This window comes from Chroicocephalus ridibundus, chromosome 3, assembly GCF_963924245.1.
Source record: "Chroicocephalus ridibundus chromosome 3, bChrRid1.1, whole genome shotgun sequence".
In the NCBI taxonomy this organism is placed as follows: Eukaryota; Metazoa; Chordata; class Aves; order Charadriiformes; family Laridae; genus Chroicocephalus; species Chroicocephalus ridibundus.
This window is the reverse complement of record NC_086286.1, coordinates 9,983,034-10,001,253: the sequence shown is the minus strand read 5'-3', so window position 1 is coordinate 10,001,253 and position 18,220 is coordinate 9,983,034. Positions and strand designations below refer to the sequence as shown.

General features: G+C 41.0%; 2 protein-coding genes across 3 annotated transcripts in view; one reads left to right on the top strand and one right to left on the bottom strand.

The window, feature by feature from the left end:
• Positions 1-18,220, bottom strand: part of ASB3 (ankyrin repeat and SOCS box containing 3) — a 32,267-nt gene that overhangs the window by 13,221 nt on the left and 826 nt on the right. Inside the window, exon 2 of one of the 2 annotated variants that reach the window (XM_063327916.1) lies at positions 27-240. In XM_063327916.1, the coding sequence (XP_063183986.1) occupies positions 27-225 (199 nt within the window). In that variant the 5' untranslated portion in view covers positions 226-240. Of the gene's footprint in view, positions 1-26; positions 241-18,220 lie in introns of those variants that run through there. The other variant, XM_063327917.1, reaches the window with a different exon arrangement.
• CHAC2 (ChaC glutathione specific gamma-glutamylcyclotransferase 2) lies at positions 814-14,404 on the top strand. Its single transcript, XM_063327923.1, has 3 exons — positions 814-949; positions 7,042-7,077; positions 12,258-14,404. Exons 1-3 carry the CDS (start codon positions 815-817, stop codon positions 12,639-12,641), a joined length of 555 nt encoding a protein of 184 aa, XP_063183993.1. The 5' UTR covers position 814; the 3' UTR covers positions 12,642-14,404.

Here is an 18,220-nt window from a genome sequence, read left to right as displayed (position 1 = left end):
ACGATTTCATGCTGAATTTTCCTTACCTGCGTGAATGAGCAGCCTCAGACACTCACTCGAATTGTGAGCTGCCGCTTCGTGGATTGGCACCCACCCCCTGTTATCTGGAACGTCGATGCTGTATCCCTGCTTAATCAGTTTCCTCAGCATCTTAACGTTTCCTTCTCTGGCTGCAAGCCCCACGGCGGAACATCGGTCAGAATAGGCCTCTGTGAAATCCATCATTACCTACGGCAAACTCTGTGGGGGAGAGAGAGGAAAAAAGGGAAGGAGCGGGGGGGGGGGGGCAAAAAAAAGAAAAAAGAAAAAGAGAGGTGCCTGTTAGTACAGAAATGGTTAGTACAGAATTTGGTTTGGGTTTTTTTGGGTAAGTTTTTGTTTGGTTTGGGTGGGTTTTTTTGGAGGGGAGGGTGTTCGTGGGGTTTTGGGGGGAGCAATAGCTCCACTGCTGCTCCCTTGGGAATCATAGAATCTTCATGGTTGGAAAGGGCCTTTGAGATCACCGAGGGCAGCGGTCACGGAGGGCTGGGGGTATCTTTTCCTGGGCCAACCGACACGACCGTAACGGCGAACCTCTGTGCACACGACGGGCTCCCGCAGACGCCCCGCAGAACCACGTCGCCGCTCCGCCCCAACACCGGCAGGAGCCCTCTCGGTTCAGAAAGCCCCGAGGCCAGCGCCACCCCCGGGGCAGGAGCCGCTGCCCCCGCTGGCGGCCGGCGAACGGGAAGGCCGCTGGCTTTTCCTCGCCGCCGACCGGGGGCCGCCCCGCCCGGCAGTGCGCAGGCCCGCGGCGGCCGGCAGTCGGTTAGCCATGTGGGTGTTCGGCTACGGCTCCCTCATCTGGAAGGTGGATTTCCCCTACGAGGAGAAGATGGTGGGACGCATCCTAGGCTACAGCCGCCGCTTCTGGCAGGGCAGCACCGACCACCGCGGCGTGCCGGGCAAGGTGAGGCGAGGCGAGGCGAGGCGGGGCGCTCGCCGGGCCTGGCGGAGGAGGCGGGCGGGCCCGGCCCGGCAGCGCGGCCCCACACGGCGGCGGCGGCGGGACGGGCGGGCCTCGGCTCCAGCCGCGCTGTGACAGACGTTAATCCGAGCAACTAGGGGAAAATACCCTCAGCGTGGGTGGCAGGCTTTGAAGAGAAAGGCCGGTTAATAAGTTAAGGCCGGAGCGCTGATCCGAGTCACGACCTCGCTGGTTTTCAGCTTTTTTTTTTTTTTTTACTTTCAGATGAAAACTCACAGAGGGGAAAATATTTACTGTTTGGAAAAAGGGGAAAAACAAACAAACAAAAAAAAACCCCACCACCAAGAAAAATAAACTAAAATTCCAGAGGCGAGCATTCCCAATTTCATGCCAACGTATATCTATATATATATTTAAGCCACAGGAGTGGGGAAAAAATAGAGTCTTACTCTGCTTTGGAAGCCTGTACTACCCTCCCCACAGAAAGGCTATCGCTCTTACACGTACCTCAACAATGTTAAAGAAACAGTAGGTTACAGAAGCACCCAGCGAGTGAGAATGACTTTGATGTGGCAGGGCTGTTATTTACGGCTGCAGATGTCGCTTAGGATTTAGTCACTATCAGAAACACAAACTGGTCATAAACGTATAGAAACCGATATTTGCATACAGCTCTCTAACAATTTACCTACTTCACATGCTGGTTTTGGATCACGAAAGTTTGTTTTCCTGATGCTCCCTAAAGCAGTGGTCTCACCTGCACCCTGGTAACTCCAGTCAAACTGGAATACAGCTTAAAAAGAGCTCCTCCAGAAAAGGCATAAGGATTCTTTTTAAAAAGTAAAACACAGCATGCTCCATGTAGCATGCAAGACATTTTCATCTAGTTCTAAATAGCATCAGTGAGAACCTCAAACACCTGTAACTTGCACAGTACTTAAAGATAATACAACTTCCCCCTTGCATTTACTTTTCTTCAAGGCAAATTACCACGCTTCAGGCACTAGCACAAGTTGTGCATCTAGTATTTAAAAAAGAATAAAAAGGTTTATTGCCAAAAAACAAATTACATGCAAGTTTTCAGGCTGTCTTTCGGGTTGGACCAGTGCAGTGCAAATGCAGCTGTCCCAGTTCTAAGCCCCAAAACGCTCTGCCACGTTGCTTTTAAGACCGAATGGAAAGCCTGGCTTCGTCACCCTGCTTTATGTGCTGTCACAGCTCCTGTCTCCAAACCTGCGCCGCTCTCAGCCACCACCTCACCTGGCTGGAGAGGTGCAGCACGCGCAGCAGCTGGGTCAGTCGGGTCTGCAGTCTGGACAGCTATCGTTCGCTTTCTTAGTGAGAACGCTCACTTCTCCTCTACCAGTCATCCCTTTTCAAAGATTAGGTTTGTGCGAGCATTGGGAAATTTCTATTCTTCTCTTGAATTCGGATGAATCAAAAAGCACGTGCAAAAGTTGTTAGGGTGAGGCATAAAAGAGTGCAATCTCATCAGCCTCCCCTACTTCAGAAATCAGGCTTTTTAAAAAAAAATAAATTAACACTCCCTAAACAGTCAACAGAGAAAGTCTTATTCTTGGGGCTTCAGAAAGGAATAAAACCCACACCAGCCATCTTTTCTCCCTTTTTGCAAGTATTCTTGGTGACCGCATTGCATTATCTTCTGTTGGGCTAGACTGAAATTCAGGGGAATGCTCAGAGTGACCGTCTTTGTGCGGATATTGGAAATACTGCAAAATGGTCACGCTAGGTTATTATTCACTAGCATATACTTGGTTCCAGGAAGCTTAGACTTTTGCATTTCTGCCCCAGTCGAGATCATACCCAGAACCATCATCTGCAGGCATACAGCATCTTAAAACAACCACCACCCCCCTGCCCCAAGCCCGTGCTTTGTTCTACTTCTGACTGAGGGCACAGGTGATTAATGTAAACTAGTTAATGCATGTTATTTTATGTTTTATGTAAAACATTCGGCATTAACAAAACACACCTTTTCTCAGCATCAACAAGTTAATGCCTTTTTGTATTCCTGCAAATCACGAGTTGTTACTCCTGCTTGCAAGGCAAAAAGGCTCCCTCAGCGTATGCTGAGAAAACGCAGCAGGGACCTTCCATTTCACCAGGACAAATGCTCTCTGCTATAAAATCTTTACAATCCTTGACATCGGAGACTAATTACGTCTCTTGTGGGTGACCTACAAGCAAAACTGGTCCTTCAGCACTAACGCATTTTAAAGAGCAGCAGTAAAACAGCAGCCGACAAGTTAGAAAAACCTATCCTGAAAACACGCTTTGCGCCAACGTTCCACGGTCAGCGCAACAAAAACATACAGAGCACTTTTACGTACAGTGGCTGCAATCTGTTAGTACAAAACTCAGTTGACCTTGTGATTGTACTTTGAACTGCTCAACTCCTACGTTGGTAAGATGGTTAACTAGTTACAAAATTATATTTAATCATGGGGACGTAGTTTATATTGTAAAAAGTTTTGTTAGAATAGATCAAGAATGCAAAAAAAGGAATAAACATTTATTGAAAAGTATACAGCAACTTACAAAATAGCTGCATTTAAAAATAAGGCTTTCAGAGGATTATTCCGAATAGTACATTAAAGCAGCTTGAATTTTATCAGGCAATAACAGTGTTCCCTGAAAAAAGTGCTATTGGCTAAGTAACAAAAATGTTTTCATAAATGGTGAATTCAAATTTCTTAGTGCAAGCTTCATAAAAAACAGCATCAGGAATGCAAATCTGCATGATTCACATAAACCTTCTACAACATTAAAAGTCTGGGGGTTTGGTTTTGCACGGAACGGCACGGAAGTGTAAATGCATTCAAGGGTTGAAGCCATTATTATCACAAGGTGGCCTGAACCAAACTAATAGCTTGCTGCTGCCAAAACAGTGAAGTCTGGCTTCCTCTCCTTACAATCCCCATCCCTCCCAGCTTCAGACCGCTTGCTTTAGCCGGGGAAACTTGGTGCCGTGGTTAATCTAGCCCCAGCTGTCTGCTGCCACTGTCCCAACAGCGACCAAACAGAAAACTCTTGAGTTTCTGCTTGAAGCATTTTAAGATAATGAGGGGCTTTATAGTGAACTTGAGAAAAAAAGGAGGTTGGACTAAACGATCTCCAGAGGTGCCTTCCCTCCTTCGTGATTCCCTCATTTACCCTGGCGGTTTCTTCCCGTTTGATGGCTCCCAGCAAGAGGGCTATGGCGGAAAGGATGGATGGATAGGCTCCTGTTACACCATAATGAGCCACAGGAAAGGGAAGTCGAAAAGGCTACGCTTCGTTTAAATAAGCTTGTGCTTTTAAGGAAACCATTTAAAATTATTACATTCCTACTTACTAGCAAGCTTACACCTCCCCTTCTGAAAAAATTTAGGAGGTAGTCAAGCTAAAATTATTTCTACGGTCATATTTCCTTTTATTCCATCTTACTTTTGTATCCAGATGCAAAAATGTTTTGATTCCTCTATCAGTGAGTATATAGTAATTTTAGCAGCTGAGCAGTTTGTGGCACCACTGAAAGCAATCTAACAGTGAAAGATCATATTTCAGTTTACCCTACTGTTTCATAGCACACATCAGCTAGACCTCAGGACTGTCCTGAGGAGCTTTATCTCCAAGCAGATGGACAAAGCCTCTATGCCAGGAGAATGGCCACAGTCTCTAGCGCAGGCTCTGTGTCATGCTAATGCTATTTTCTCTTTTTACTGAACCCAGGTTGGTAAAGCCTGTAAGAATCTCCTGTCACCTGCACTCTAAGACAGGAGTACATTTGGGAGCTCTAATGTACAGTACGATTGAGCCCCTGAAGGGAAATACAACACTAAGAGCTAAAACAAGGTGTTCAAATTTTCCACAATGATTTCCCTTCTGATCCAGACAGATGATGCCCCTTAGCGCTGCAGATGCCTTAGAAAATGCCCGCACAGCCGCAGACCACGGGGCTGCTCCAGAGCGGTCCAATGCAAGGTTGCCTTCATCAGCCTTGTGTCAGTACGCAGCACAGAACTGACACAGATCCCTCAAAGACATCTGATTTTTTAGGTGATCATTCAGGTTCATCCTTGCCAGTACTCCCTGGGCAAGGCAAAAATGGCTTTGGTTTGTATTATATAGCTGGTCATTTATAGATCTGTTATTTTCTTTACATAGCTAGCAGAGGTAACACCCCTCGTTCCTCAATGGTGTTTGTTTTTAGGTGGTTCCGTGCAGGACGAAGACTCTGCAAACCAATACTATAAATACCCTGTCCTTCCCTACACAAACAGATTGTTCTTTCATCACACAACTAGTCTGAAGATTAAGTACTCCTCAGTACTTTACTTTCATTTAATATTTGGGCTTCAGATACAGACATTCCTGGTGTTAAAGGGAAAGCTGTTTCCCACCACAGAATGTCTCTTTAATCCATAATTTACAAAATCTTAGTGTCCAATACTAAGTACACAAGTCGGAAGTATGAATGGCTACGGATAAAACTCCCCAAAAGGAACACCTAAGTTATCTTGATTAATCAGGTAACAGACCTGGTAATCATTTAGCATTCGTTTAGTTTTGTTACCTTACTCTGTCAATCAGATAAGGAATCAATGGCTGATGCTGGGAGAGAACTGGCATACAAATGAAAAAATGCAGCACCTCAGAGCTTATAAATAGCCTTTAAGATTATAAAAGATCTGACGCTAAGTAAACAATATCTACACTTGATGGTATCTACTAAATGCTCTGCATAAACTAGATTTCATATTTAGTTTGTTACCAAAGAATGCGTGGCTTGCCGGTGACTCAGTGCAGGAGAAAACTCAACGCTGTTTCTGTGTGAGAGAGACAAATACAAGTACAGACTTATCAAAGAGAAAAGCATGGACATGTCAATGAAGCTATTAGTGATGAATCATAAAAATACTGAAAGGTAGTAGCCCAAGACTGGAAATTAGCCAAGACTAAATGAAGTGCATGCATCCAAGTACATCAAATTCAGATTATCTTTGCGACTCCTAAGAGAATGAATTTCTGTTCTACACTAGCATTGAATTAATGCTAGTACCTCTGCTTTCCCTTACCTCTAATCAGATGCTCATATACTAATTTAATGCCAAAATTAGCAATTTTAAACTACAGATGTAGTTCTCCATAGGGTTTTATGTTTTAAAATTTTATTCTCCAGGCTGTGCAACACATTTTAACAATTTTATTTTCAGTATTTAAAAACTGGTTTCTTAAAAATAAGCCATGACTAAGGTACCGTCCCTCAGCCCAGTAAGGAAGAATGAGCTGGGAGGGGGAAAAGAAGGGGAAAATAGTCTTTTGCACAGTAAACTTCTTTTTCAACTTTGAATAACACAGTGCGTACTAGGGTTTTTTGCTATATGTTTTCAAAAACATCTAATTAGGTAGGAGCTTTTAAACCTAGGAGTTGCCGTGTGTCATAGTCTGTAATTAACATTATCTAAAATCCAGTTGTGCAAACCAAGCCAGAAGTGGTAATATCTTGCCTGATTCTACGCAAGCTAGATTTTTGTGTTACACTGTTTTCTGTGCCTGCATATAAACCTTTTGAATACAAGTGAGAAGTTTCACCTCACTGTCATTTTGTAGATAAAAAACAAAACAAAACAAAAAAACAGTACTGTGGAAAAGCAACATTACTGAGGTAGGTGCACTGAGAATAGTTTTACATTAATGAATTATTACCACCATTTTAAACAAATAGAATTGAGTCTGGACAGCACATACAAAGCAAGGACATTCAACACCTCCCCATTTATGACTGCCCTTAATCTAACTTCTATGTTGCATTCAGTTTCCACTCAGAATTTAACTTTTTGTTTATCACAGTTTATCTAATACACATCAAAAGCAATTCTCAAAAAATATTTATACTGGATCTCAAAGAAATAGAGCTTATTGAGATTGTCCTGGATTAGTTCTCTGACCTTTTCATTTATTGTAATTGTGGGGTTTTTTCTTTTCTTTTTTTTTTTTTTTGTGTTTTGCTCGTGATGTAGGATAAAAGCCTCTAACTGAACTATGATTTTTATTTTTTTTTTTAATTTTAGCCTGGAAGAGTTGTGACTCTGGTTGAAGATCCTGAGGTATAGTACTCCTCTTATGTCTCTGTAGTGTACAGAATGTCCTGTTGCATTTCCAGCCTGTGTAGTAAGTCTCTCTTAATTTTTGCTTCTCTACAAGCAAATAATTGAGTTACCTTTAGTGCAATGAAAAGTTCTCTGAAAATTTCTTGTAATTACACCAATGACACTGATTGTTTCAAATCGATCAGTCAATCAAAACTAAAAAACTGGAAGTAGCTTGGGTCTGTTATTACCAAAGTTGTATTTGAAAGTATTTTCTGGAATAGTTACTTCAGCTATCCTGTTATAACATGCAGAATTTTACTTTACTTATACATGTAGTGCTGATGATACCCCAGTAATAATCGCCAGATGTTGTGTCAGAACTGTAATGTTGCCCTCCCAAAATAAAAACTGAAACAAATCAAGATTACATGGCAGTGATAAAAAAGAAGATATCCTTGCTTTATTTTTTGCTACACAGATAAAATGCTTAAGGAATTAAGCGCCACAACTGTGCTTTTGGTTTCTATGTAATACTGTGAAATTAGCTCCTGTTTAGAGAAAATGGTCATTGGCCCGAGTCTACCATTCTTGCTTATCTTTCGACCTTTTTCCTAGGTCTCACTTTGCCAGTGCAAGGGAGGTGTTTGCAAGGGGAGTGCCCGGGCAGGGGATGGAGGAGAGGGGAGGCAAGACTTGGGCTTACAGTCATGTAAGCTGTAGGAAAAATCAAGATTTTTCTGCTTAAAAAAGTCTCTAGAATTACATTTTACCCTTTTCGAATTCTGATCCGACAGTAAAGAAGCTAGTCTTTACAACAACCCGCAATTTTTTTAGGGCTCTGACCCACAAGGGAGCACTTGTTTGGACTGCTCACCAGCTAGGACAGAAGCACTGAGTCAGGCTGGGGAAGCCCAGAGGAGCCTACTGCAGGGTACACGTTGGATGGGATTGCTTTCCCCCTCCTGCTGATCCTCCAGGCCGCCCACATCCCGCACTGCTGCTCTATTCTGGCACCTTGCTGGGGACAGCTGCGATGGTCATGTCCGTCTAGCTTCACACTGCTCCAGGAAAGGGAACCCCTGCACATACTAGTGCCTCCAAAAGCAGGAGGGAAAGAAGGATGGCACGGAAGCAGGGGGAGAGCAAGGCCACACGACACCACGCCGTAAGACATGAAGAATGGGTATTTTGGTAGTAATCAGTTTTTATTAACAATTGCTTATCTAGACAGTTATGATATTGCTGTCTTACCCATCTATTTCCCTGAAATAGCAGCTACAAAGAGAGGTAAGTTTAGTGGTAACTTCAACTGGTTTTTGCAGTTATCAAAACCAGCAAAATGCAATGCACTGCTTCTCACTGTGATTTTCTGTACCTTTCTAGTAAGGTTTTTTTTTCACATTACTGTACTGCTGGGTACCATTACGTTACCAGACACCTATATAGGCAAAGAATGCTTATATTTGTTGTCACTCACTTTGTATTGTTAAGCAAACTTATTGGTTACCACAGAAACACTTTTTCCCTTAACAAACCAGCTTTATTTGGTTGGGTTTTTTTTCCCTTTCCTCCAGAATCTGGTGTGACCAGATAATCACACTTTACACATAATCATCAAATGGTGTGACGAGTCATTTGCTTTAATTTCCATTACTCATTCTGCAGTTGAAAAAGGTAACCTTATTTTGAAGGTATCTTAGCAGACTAAGCAATTATTCCCCTGTATGCGGACACCAAATACTGTAGTGACAGCAGCAGTGGTACTTTTGCTGGCAATGCCAGCTCTCAGCTCTGTGCTGGCCCGTGTGTCCTTTTTCACTCATGATACACATAGTGCAGCTTGGAAACATGTGGTTTAGAGAGTGATTTTAACTTGCTCCATCTGAGTTTCTTTGCCAGTTAAGAGGAAACCACACAGAAAGAGAACATCACACTCCTTGTCAGATTTCTGGATTATAATTTTCCATCATAGAATCGCCTAGGTTGGAAGGGACCTTTCAGATCATCGAGTCCAACCATCAATCTAACTCTGCCAAAAACCATCACTAAACCATATCTCTAAGCACTATGTCTACCCGTCTTTTAAATACCTACAGGGATGGTGCCGCAACTACTTCCCTGGGCAGCCTGTTCCAATGCTTTCAGTGTAAAAATTTTTCCTGATATCCAGTCTAAATCTCCCCTGACGCCAACTTGAAGCCATTTCCTCTTGTCCTATTGACTGTCACTTGTCTCATATTCAGCCAGCTGTCCACCAACACCCCCAGGTCCTTTTCTGCCAGGCCACTTCTTCTAGCCACCCCTCCCCAGGCTTGTACCGCTGCATGGGGTGGTTGTGACCCAAGGGCAGGACCCGACACTTGACCTTGGCCCATGGATCCAGCCTGGCCAGAGCCCTCTGCAAGGCCTTTCTACCCTCAAGCAGGTCGACACTCCCACCTAACTTGGGGTTGTCTGCAAACTTACTGAGGGGGCACTCAATCCCCTCGTCCAGATCATTGATAAAGATATTAAAGAGAACTGGCCCCAGTACTGAGCCCTGTGGAACACCACTGGTGACCGGCCACCAACTGAATTTAACTCCATTCACCACCACTCTCTGGGACCGGCCCTCCAGCCAGATTTTTACCCAGAGAAGAGTACTCCCGTCCAAGCCATGGGCAGCCAGTTTCTCCAGGAGAATACTGTGGGGAAACTGCATCAAAGGCCTTACTAAAGTCCAGGTAAACAACATCTACAGCCTTTCCCTCATCCACCAAGCGGGTCACTTTGTCATAGAAGGAGATCATGTTCATCAAGCAGGACCTGCCTTTCATGAACGCATGCTCACTGGACCTGATCCACCTGGTTGTCCTTCATGTGCTGCATAATGGCACTCAGGATGATCTGTTCCACAACCTTCCCAGGCACTGAGGTCAGACTGACAGGCTTGTAGTTCCCCGGATCATCCTTCCGTCCCTTCTTGTGGATGGGCATCACATTTGGTAGCCTCCAGTCCACTGTGACCTGGGACCTCCCCGGTTTGCCAGGACTGCTGGTAAATGATGGAAAGTGGCTTGGTGAGCACTTCTGCTAGGTCTCTCAGTACCCTCAGGTGGATCCCATGTGGCCCCAGAGACTTGTGTACATCCAGGTGCTGGAGCAGGTCCCTCACTATCTCCCTTTGGATAAGAGGGGCTTCATTCTGCTCCCTGTCCCTATCTGCTAGCTCAGGGGTCTGGGTACTCAGGGAACAACCGACTCTACTACTAAAGACTGAGGCAAAGAAGGCATTAAGTACCTCAGCCTTCTCCTCATCCTTTGTCACTATGTTACCACCTTCATCTGATAAAGGATGGAGATACTCCCTAGTCCTCCTTTTCTTACTAATGTATTTATAGAAACTTTTATTGTTCTTAACATCCAAAGACAGGTTAAGTTCTAGTTGGGCTTTGGCCTTTCTAATTTTCTCCCTACATAGCATCACAACATCTTTGTATCCTTCCTGAGTGGCCTGCCCCTTTTTCCAAAGGCCATAAACTCTCCTTTTTTCACTGAGTTGTATCCATGTATCTCTGTTCAGGCAGGCCAGTCTTTTCCCCCAGTGGCTCATTTTACAGCACATAGGGACACCCTTCTCCTGCGCTTTTAAGACTTCCTTCTTGAAAAACATCCACCCTTCCTGGACTCCTTTGCCCTTCAAGACTGCCTCACAAGGGATTCTGTCAAGCAGGCTCCCGAAAAGACCAAAGTCTGCCCTCCGGAAGTCCACGGTGGCAGTTCTGCTGACTCCCCTCCTTGCTTCTCTGAGAATCGAATCATCTGAAATAGAAATTCCCTATACTGAAAACTAAATGAATTAAGCAGTGGTACTACCTGCTTTAAATCCTTATCCCCACTGCACCCATATGTATTTTGCTGTCAACACCAAAGTAGGTCTGAATGGCAGATGTAACTCAACATGTGCAGAAGAGGCTGTTTTTTAAAACTAAGATGTTTCCTGCAGACAGCTGGAATGAACCAGCATCCCCGACGGCTGAAGGAAAGCAAGCCATTTTGGTACTCATTAGCGCTGTTCCTGGCCACAGCACATCAAATGCTGTAACCATCTACAAAGGATGCAATAGAAAATTACTCCTAATTTTTTTTAATAAAATGTCTTTGACCAGCATATAGTCTGACTGCAAAATTCAATGCTCGTGAATTAACACCACCACCCCAGCATTGTCTGATATCACTACTAAATGCCAAGATCCAGATTTAGGGGGAAAAACCACCAAAACGTTAATTACTTTGTCATCATAACTGTACCACTGATATGGATACCTACTTAGCTGCAGGAAAAATCGACATTTGACACTGCCAGCAGACAAAACAGACTACCAAAACAACACTCATAAGAAACAATATGTAGCCATTAGCGGAGAACAGACCATGACCATTTTTCTACGGTATGTCAAAACAAAACCCCGTGCAAATCAGTCCCTACACGGATCTCACTGATTTGTTTATATAAAACTTGGTAAAGGAGCATAACTAATTCGCACCATAGTTAAATACTTTTTCAGGTTCTCACAGATGGTAATGAAATTTATCCTACCAGTTTTTGCTAAGGTGCTGGATATGCCACATTTATTTGTGCAAAATGAAGGTTTATCTCTCAGCTTTTTCCTCTCCAATTCAGTTTCAGTGCAGTAGTGTTACAACACTCATCCCTCCAAGTATGTGTAACAGATGTAAGGTGACACTTCGGGCCCTAGAAATGAAACTGCAACCAAACAGAGAAAGGACCTGATCATAATTTCTTTGAATTTGGCACTATTTACAAGTTTAATTTTCACATACAAATTTTGTGACGTCAAGAAGAAACTTTGTGTCCTTTTTGCCAGCTCCTTAGAAGCCCACACCAGGGCTATTTACCACTTCAAATTTAATTGTAACAATAAATTGTTTTCCAAGAAAGGCCTATGCATTAGCAAGAAAGTGGATGATCAATCTGCATAATTACCATTTTGACTGAAGACTTCCTAAATAAAACAGCCCTTTCTTTTAATTTGGGGCTCCTTCTACAAACAATGTGAGAAATAGCTACAAAAAGACTGAAACTGAAGAATATTTTTTTAAGAGAGTTTTGCCTAAATACAATGGAAATACATTAATTTGTGAGTATCTTTATGAGCACTGTTTGGATTTTCTTTTCTTATGTCCTTCAACAGGGGTGTGTATGGGGTGTTGCTTACAGATTGCCAGCTGGACAAGAATGTGAAGTAAAGGCATACCTGGACTTCAGAGAGAAAGGAGGCTACAGGACTACAACTGTCATTTTCTACCCAAAAGACTCATCAGTAAAACCGTTTGACGTATTGTTATACATTGGCACTTGTGACAACCCTAACTACCTTGGTCCAGCACCTCTAGAAGAAATTGCTGAACAGATTTTTAACGCAGTTGGTCCTAGCGGAAGAAACACAGAATACCTATTTGAACTTGCTAATTCTATCAGAAATCTTGTACCAGAAGATGTAGATGAGCATCTCTTCTCCTTAGAGAAACTAGTAAAGGAACTCTTGGAAAAGCATCAAAACCTAAATTGTCTATAAAATAACTTGCTACCTTTAATGGTCTTGGTTCATCTTCAGAGGAATGGTTTCCTTGCACAATGGGTATATGATTTGGAGATGTGCTTCTCTGTACTAAGTGGTCTTATTTATTTTAATATTGCATTCAAAATACTTGGCCATTAAAACATACTGTTACAAAAAACGTTCTTTCAGGAGTCTACAGAAAGGAGAGCAGGGGAAGTGTTTTAGGTTTGAATTTGGTATACTGGGTTTTTATCCAAAGACTACATCTTTATGAAAATCTCAAAAGAACCACTTAACTCCTCTTTGTTTGAAGATTTTTTTATTATTATTATTATTTCAGGTGTAAAATAAATCTTAATATTTTTAAGATCAAAATCTGTATTCAGATAGATACAAGTCCCATTGATTTAAGTGATAGTTCTTTCTGATTCAAGACCACAGGCATGGAGCGCAGCGCAGCTAAAGAGATAAACGTTAAGTAGTTGTAAATTGCATGGTAAATGCACAGTAGAACATTTATATCATCAATGTTCAACTTCACTGAAATTAAGTTATTCCACTGAATTAGTCATCTTACCCTTTATCTATTAGTTTGTCCTTAAACACAGAGGATAAATGCTCCATTGTCAAGGAAATAATAATTTCCCTTGGCTCATTATGTCAAGGCCCTGAAAACCAAAGTACAGGGTACTTTGACACAAACAAGCCATAACATATCAGTGCCTCATTTTATTTTTTAAGACTAATATAAAGAATAAAGCCAAAATTTTGAAGTTAATTGAGTATGACTTGATGTCACAATGCAGCAAGAATGTTCAGAAACTTTCATCTTTGTTATTTGCCTTTAGATGCTGTTGTAACTTCATCTTTTAAAAAAAACACTCACCAATCCCTAAGGATAGGTTTTAAGCCAGTAATTTTCAACCACTGTTTTAGGGATTCACAGAAAAAAGGTAATTAAGAAAGGAACCCTCTTTTCGGTAACCTTACATGTGTTGCATGGATGTCCAAATAAAAAGAGTTGGAAAGCCACCGGTTTAGGCTAGCAGGCTTACTTTATGCAAAACATAAGCAAATGGAGTTTCCATCCCAACAAGGACTTGTCTTGCTTCTCAAAAATTTAAGTTATTTTTGTTAACTTTAACAAAGTATATTTTTGTATGTTAATATAGGAAAGGTCCTATTTTAAACACCATGTAATGTCACATTTTCTCGTACAGAGAATGTATAAGTGTTTAGTGGCTCGGAAGCCCATATTTTGCATCAGTAATTGCATAAACCATGTGTTTCTACTATGCAGGTTGTCCCTTTCTCTTCTTTACATTTTCCTGTTTTGTATTTGTAATTGCTTGAAAATATTGGTGTTCTCAAAATAACAAGCTGCTATTATTTTGCTTGGCCACCTACAAGCCAAGAAGAACATAAATGAATAACAGGAGACATTTCAGAAAGGCAGCTAGATGAGAAAATAGGATATTAAAATTCAAAACTAAATTCAAGATAATTAGACCACTTAAAATATTTAACCAAGAAAGATGTATTTTTTACATACCAGATTATAGTTTTAGCGTGCCTCTGGCATCTCTCAAGCATTGATTCATTGAGGGGGGAAAAAAAAAAGTGTGTTGGTTTTTAGAAGCTACTGTTTATTAGTAACAGTTGAATGCCAGTATTTTAAGAGTACCTGATGGGGTATCACTTGCTGGACTACTCTAAACTGCATAAGCAAATCTTCTGATCATATTAGCAAAATAATCATATGTATTAAGGCCCCATTTTTCCATAGTAGCGACCCCAACTAATTCATCCGTACAGCAGGAGAGGAGCATGATCCGAACTTCCAGGTGTCTGTGCATAACGACAGTCATTAAGATGCCCATAGCTGGGGCTGAGTGACTTCACACACCAAAGATGGACAGCGATAACCATCAACCAAATCAACATTAATGAACATGCATTTATTCACCTTGACTTAAAATCACTGGATACTAGATAACTGTTACTAGAAGTGTTATGTATAATTTAATTCAAGAATATTTAAGTGTTGAAAAGAATAGCACCCTCAAGAAAAACCCCAACTAACAACAGCACTTCTTTTCTTGTGCTCACTTCATATTTAAGCAAGCTGTAGTAAAGTTAAAACACGTACAGTGGCATGCCCGGTCTATGAATTTTTAAAAATTCTTTCCTTAATACTTATCCTTGTTCCTTAAAACAGGGAAGGGGATGCTTACACTCACTAATGATCCAAAAACATCAGTGATAATTCCCTCATTAAAACTCTAATTATTTAAGCACTGTGTTGGGGTATTGTAATTATGTATAGCTCTGCATTTTGTATCTTTAAATATATTCAGGACACTGGTAGTTCATTTACTTTCCAGATTCATAAAACTTGCAATAATATCCGTAACAATACATTCCAGTTTGTGCATACAACTTCAATATAATAAAAATGCATCACATTTACTAATGGTGTTAGAGAAAGAAATTTCCTGAAATGTTATGTTTATTTAAATTGTATCCATATTAGGATGGACATCAATGTGTGTCTTAACTGCATCTTCTTATAAAATGCTGTTAGATCTAATGATGAAAAACAATATACAAGAGCTAGCTATACTATGCAGTCTTAAACTGTGTCAACATTAGGAATGAATTAAAGCACTGGAAATATACCTTTGTTCTTGCTGTACAGGATTTGAGCCACAACTCTTCCTACAGCTTCAATCACCAACAAAAGTTCAGTATTCTTTCAGATTTGTTACTCACCATAAAAAAATTAACATACACTTTTTTTATAGGCCATTTATGCTTAATTTTTTGTTTCCCCGCTGGTTAGAACTAAATCTAAATTTGTGACAAGTTACAGATATTTTAGATATGGTTTTATTATACAACCACACACAGTGGTTTCCAAAACAGCGTTTGAAGAAACACTAGTCATATCTATGTTGTCAGTTTTACTCCCTGGGATCCACAGACTCAAATCACCAAGCATTCAGCGTGGACCTCTGCCCTTCCATCCATGAAGGAAGCAGCATATAGTAATATGCAGTGATGGTCTTCCCTGGTGTGACCGCACAGTAAAAATTTCTAACACCATTTGTCGGAAGAGGAACTTGCCCAGCAGTTGGTCACACTCACACTATGATGCTCACGCTCACACTCCCTATGATGCTGAAAGGGATTACCATTGAGCAGTACACAAACCGATATATCTGTAAATTATTTTGGAATCTCCCGAATAAAAGTCCTATATTAATTTAAGTTACAGGAAAAAAATGTAAAGTTTGTACAAGACTGCAATAAGACAGTTTAATTTGATTGTGCTATAATGTGGATTAAAATAAAAACGCAGATACTAAAAAGTAGCTTATGTAATAATATCTGATATCATGTAGTATCATCAATTAACTATTTGAGAGCAAGTCATTAAATATGCAGTCATCTTCTGTGAATATATGAATCTATAACCTGAATATGCAACATTTTATTTAATTTTTTTTGTCTAGCTTTTGATAATAAGCACACTCCATACTCATTTTGACTGCCACTGACAAAATTAATGTGTCATCTGACTTAATCATAAAACTTCAATAAACAGATTTGCATTTCTTAACACAAGAAAACTCATGGACAAGGGAAATCAAGTCATTCTGTAATTACCAGATTCTTTGTAGGATTCCCAATAATAATTTCTGTCTTTCCTTCTTCAGCCATTTATGTGCTCCGTATTTCCCGTAGATGGGCAAAGATGAGATCAGATGGGACTGGCCTAACCTGTTCTAATTTGGGAACTGTGCTGGACCATTCGGGTATTCAGGTGTATGTGTATATGTGTGTGTGTGTGTGTATATATATATATATAGAGAGAGAGAGACAGACAGAGAACTCCTAGAGTTCTTTTTTATACACATAAACCTTGATTTGCTTTTATCCATTGGTTGCGTTCAACAGTTTTGTGCATAGACGTAATTACCAAAGCTTGGAGGGTCGAAACAAAACGAAGCTAATTGTCGTGCCCTCACTACACACAAAGAGGAATTGCTAACCATTTCCTTATTGTTGTATGACTACATCTTTATCCCCACTTTCATGCTCTAAAATTTCTTTTTTCACAAGGGTACATAAAGACGAGACTCCTTCTAGACTAGACTGCTTTCTAGAAACTAAAATTTGATGAAAATCCTTTGCAAAGATAACTAGAGTGCAGTTCAGTCATGCAGAAGAATGCAGTGTTTGGTAGTTCTTAAAATAACTCTAACACATTCAGTAAAACAATTTTTACCACAAATGCAAGAATAACATTGTGTCATACTGCAGTTCCTTAACAACTGACAGAAAAAGGAAGACATACAGTCTTAACAGAAGCTCTGTAAGTCTGAATATTTCAGGTAATTTTGCTAAGAAGCATAACAAAAAAAAAGTTAGCTCCAAGTATCATGCGTAACTTACCCCTTAACAAGCAGAAAAAAACCCCCGAAAACAAATCACATTTTGAACACCATTAACTCATAAAAGCTAAAGCAACAAAGTTACAAAATTGATTGCAGCATCCCCCATCTGTATAATATCACTAATTTATATCATTATTTCCTGAATTCGTCAGCCATCCCTTCTTTCTGGTATGCGTGTGGATACAGGCTTTACTCAAACTGAGAAGCTGAGGATGTTGGAAAAACCTGACTACAGCTCCCCCATCCGATCTATTTCCGTATGTCTGTTCTGTGTAACAAACGAAGCTCTTAGAAGATGATTTTTCACTCTGTTCAGACAAGCTACTGACTGGCAGAGGGGATGCAAACAGACATCAGGATAACAAGCCCCCAACAGGGCCCTGTATCTTGACTTTCTACCGTGCAAGTATATAGCTGTTGCAAGGTGAGAAAGAGGCTGTTTTTCAAAAAATTATTATTCTCTAAGAGTCTTCTGCAAAAGCTGGATGTTGGCTATACACTCACTTAGATTACCACCTACAGTACAGCCCTGATTACTCCAACTTCACACTCCCTCAGTATTCTTACATTAATTTCCTTGCTCCTCCTGCTTTCTATTGAAGTAACTTCCTTTTAATTGTTGCCCTCCTTTGTCTCAAACAGATGTCTTGTCTGCATCTTTCTGGCTTTTTGCAACTTGGGTCTCTTCTCTGTGGGTGTTCTGGCACTTCCCTCTCATTGAGCACGTGCTTGAACTAGGAGAAGAATTCTTCTCCCAGTACAGCTATACCTGCTTTGCCAGCAATTTAACAGGAAAAAAATTACACTCTTATTAAACAAGAAAATTATGGTAGCAAAGCTTGAAAGCATTGATTAGACCCGAGGCAGCCATTTAGTAAAGTTTCAAGCTATTTTAAGTTATACTATTACGAACCACTTACTCAAAACAGTTCAAAGAGACTCCGCCAGTTTTGCCCAATGTAAATGTGAAAGCGTGCACACACACCACTCTTCGTGGCAAAACAGCGATGAAGAACATCCTGAAACAAAGCATCTTAAACCAAACCACCTGAACTGACGACGCATCACCCAGTTATCTTTCTCCATCACCACTGGGCTTTTTCCTCATATCATCTGCTTCCTTTGCCTTCGTAT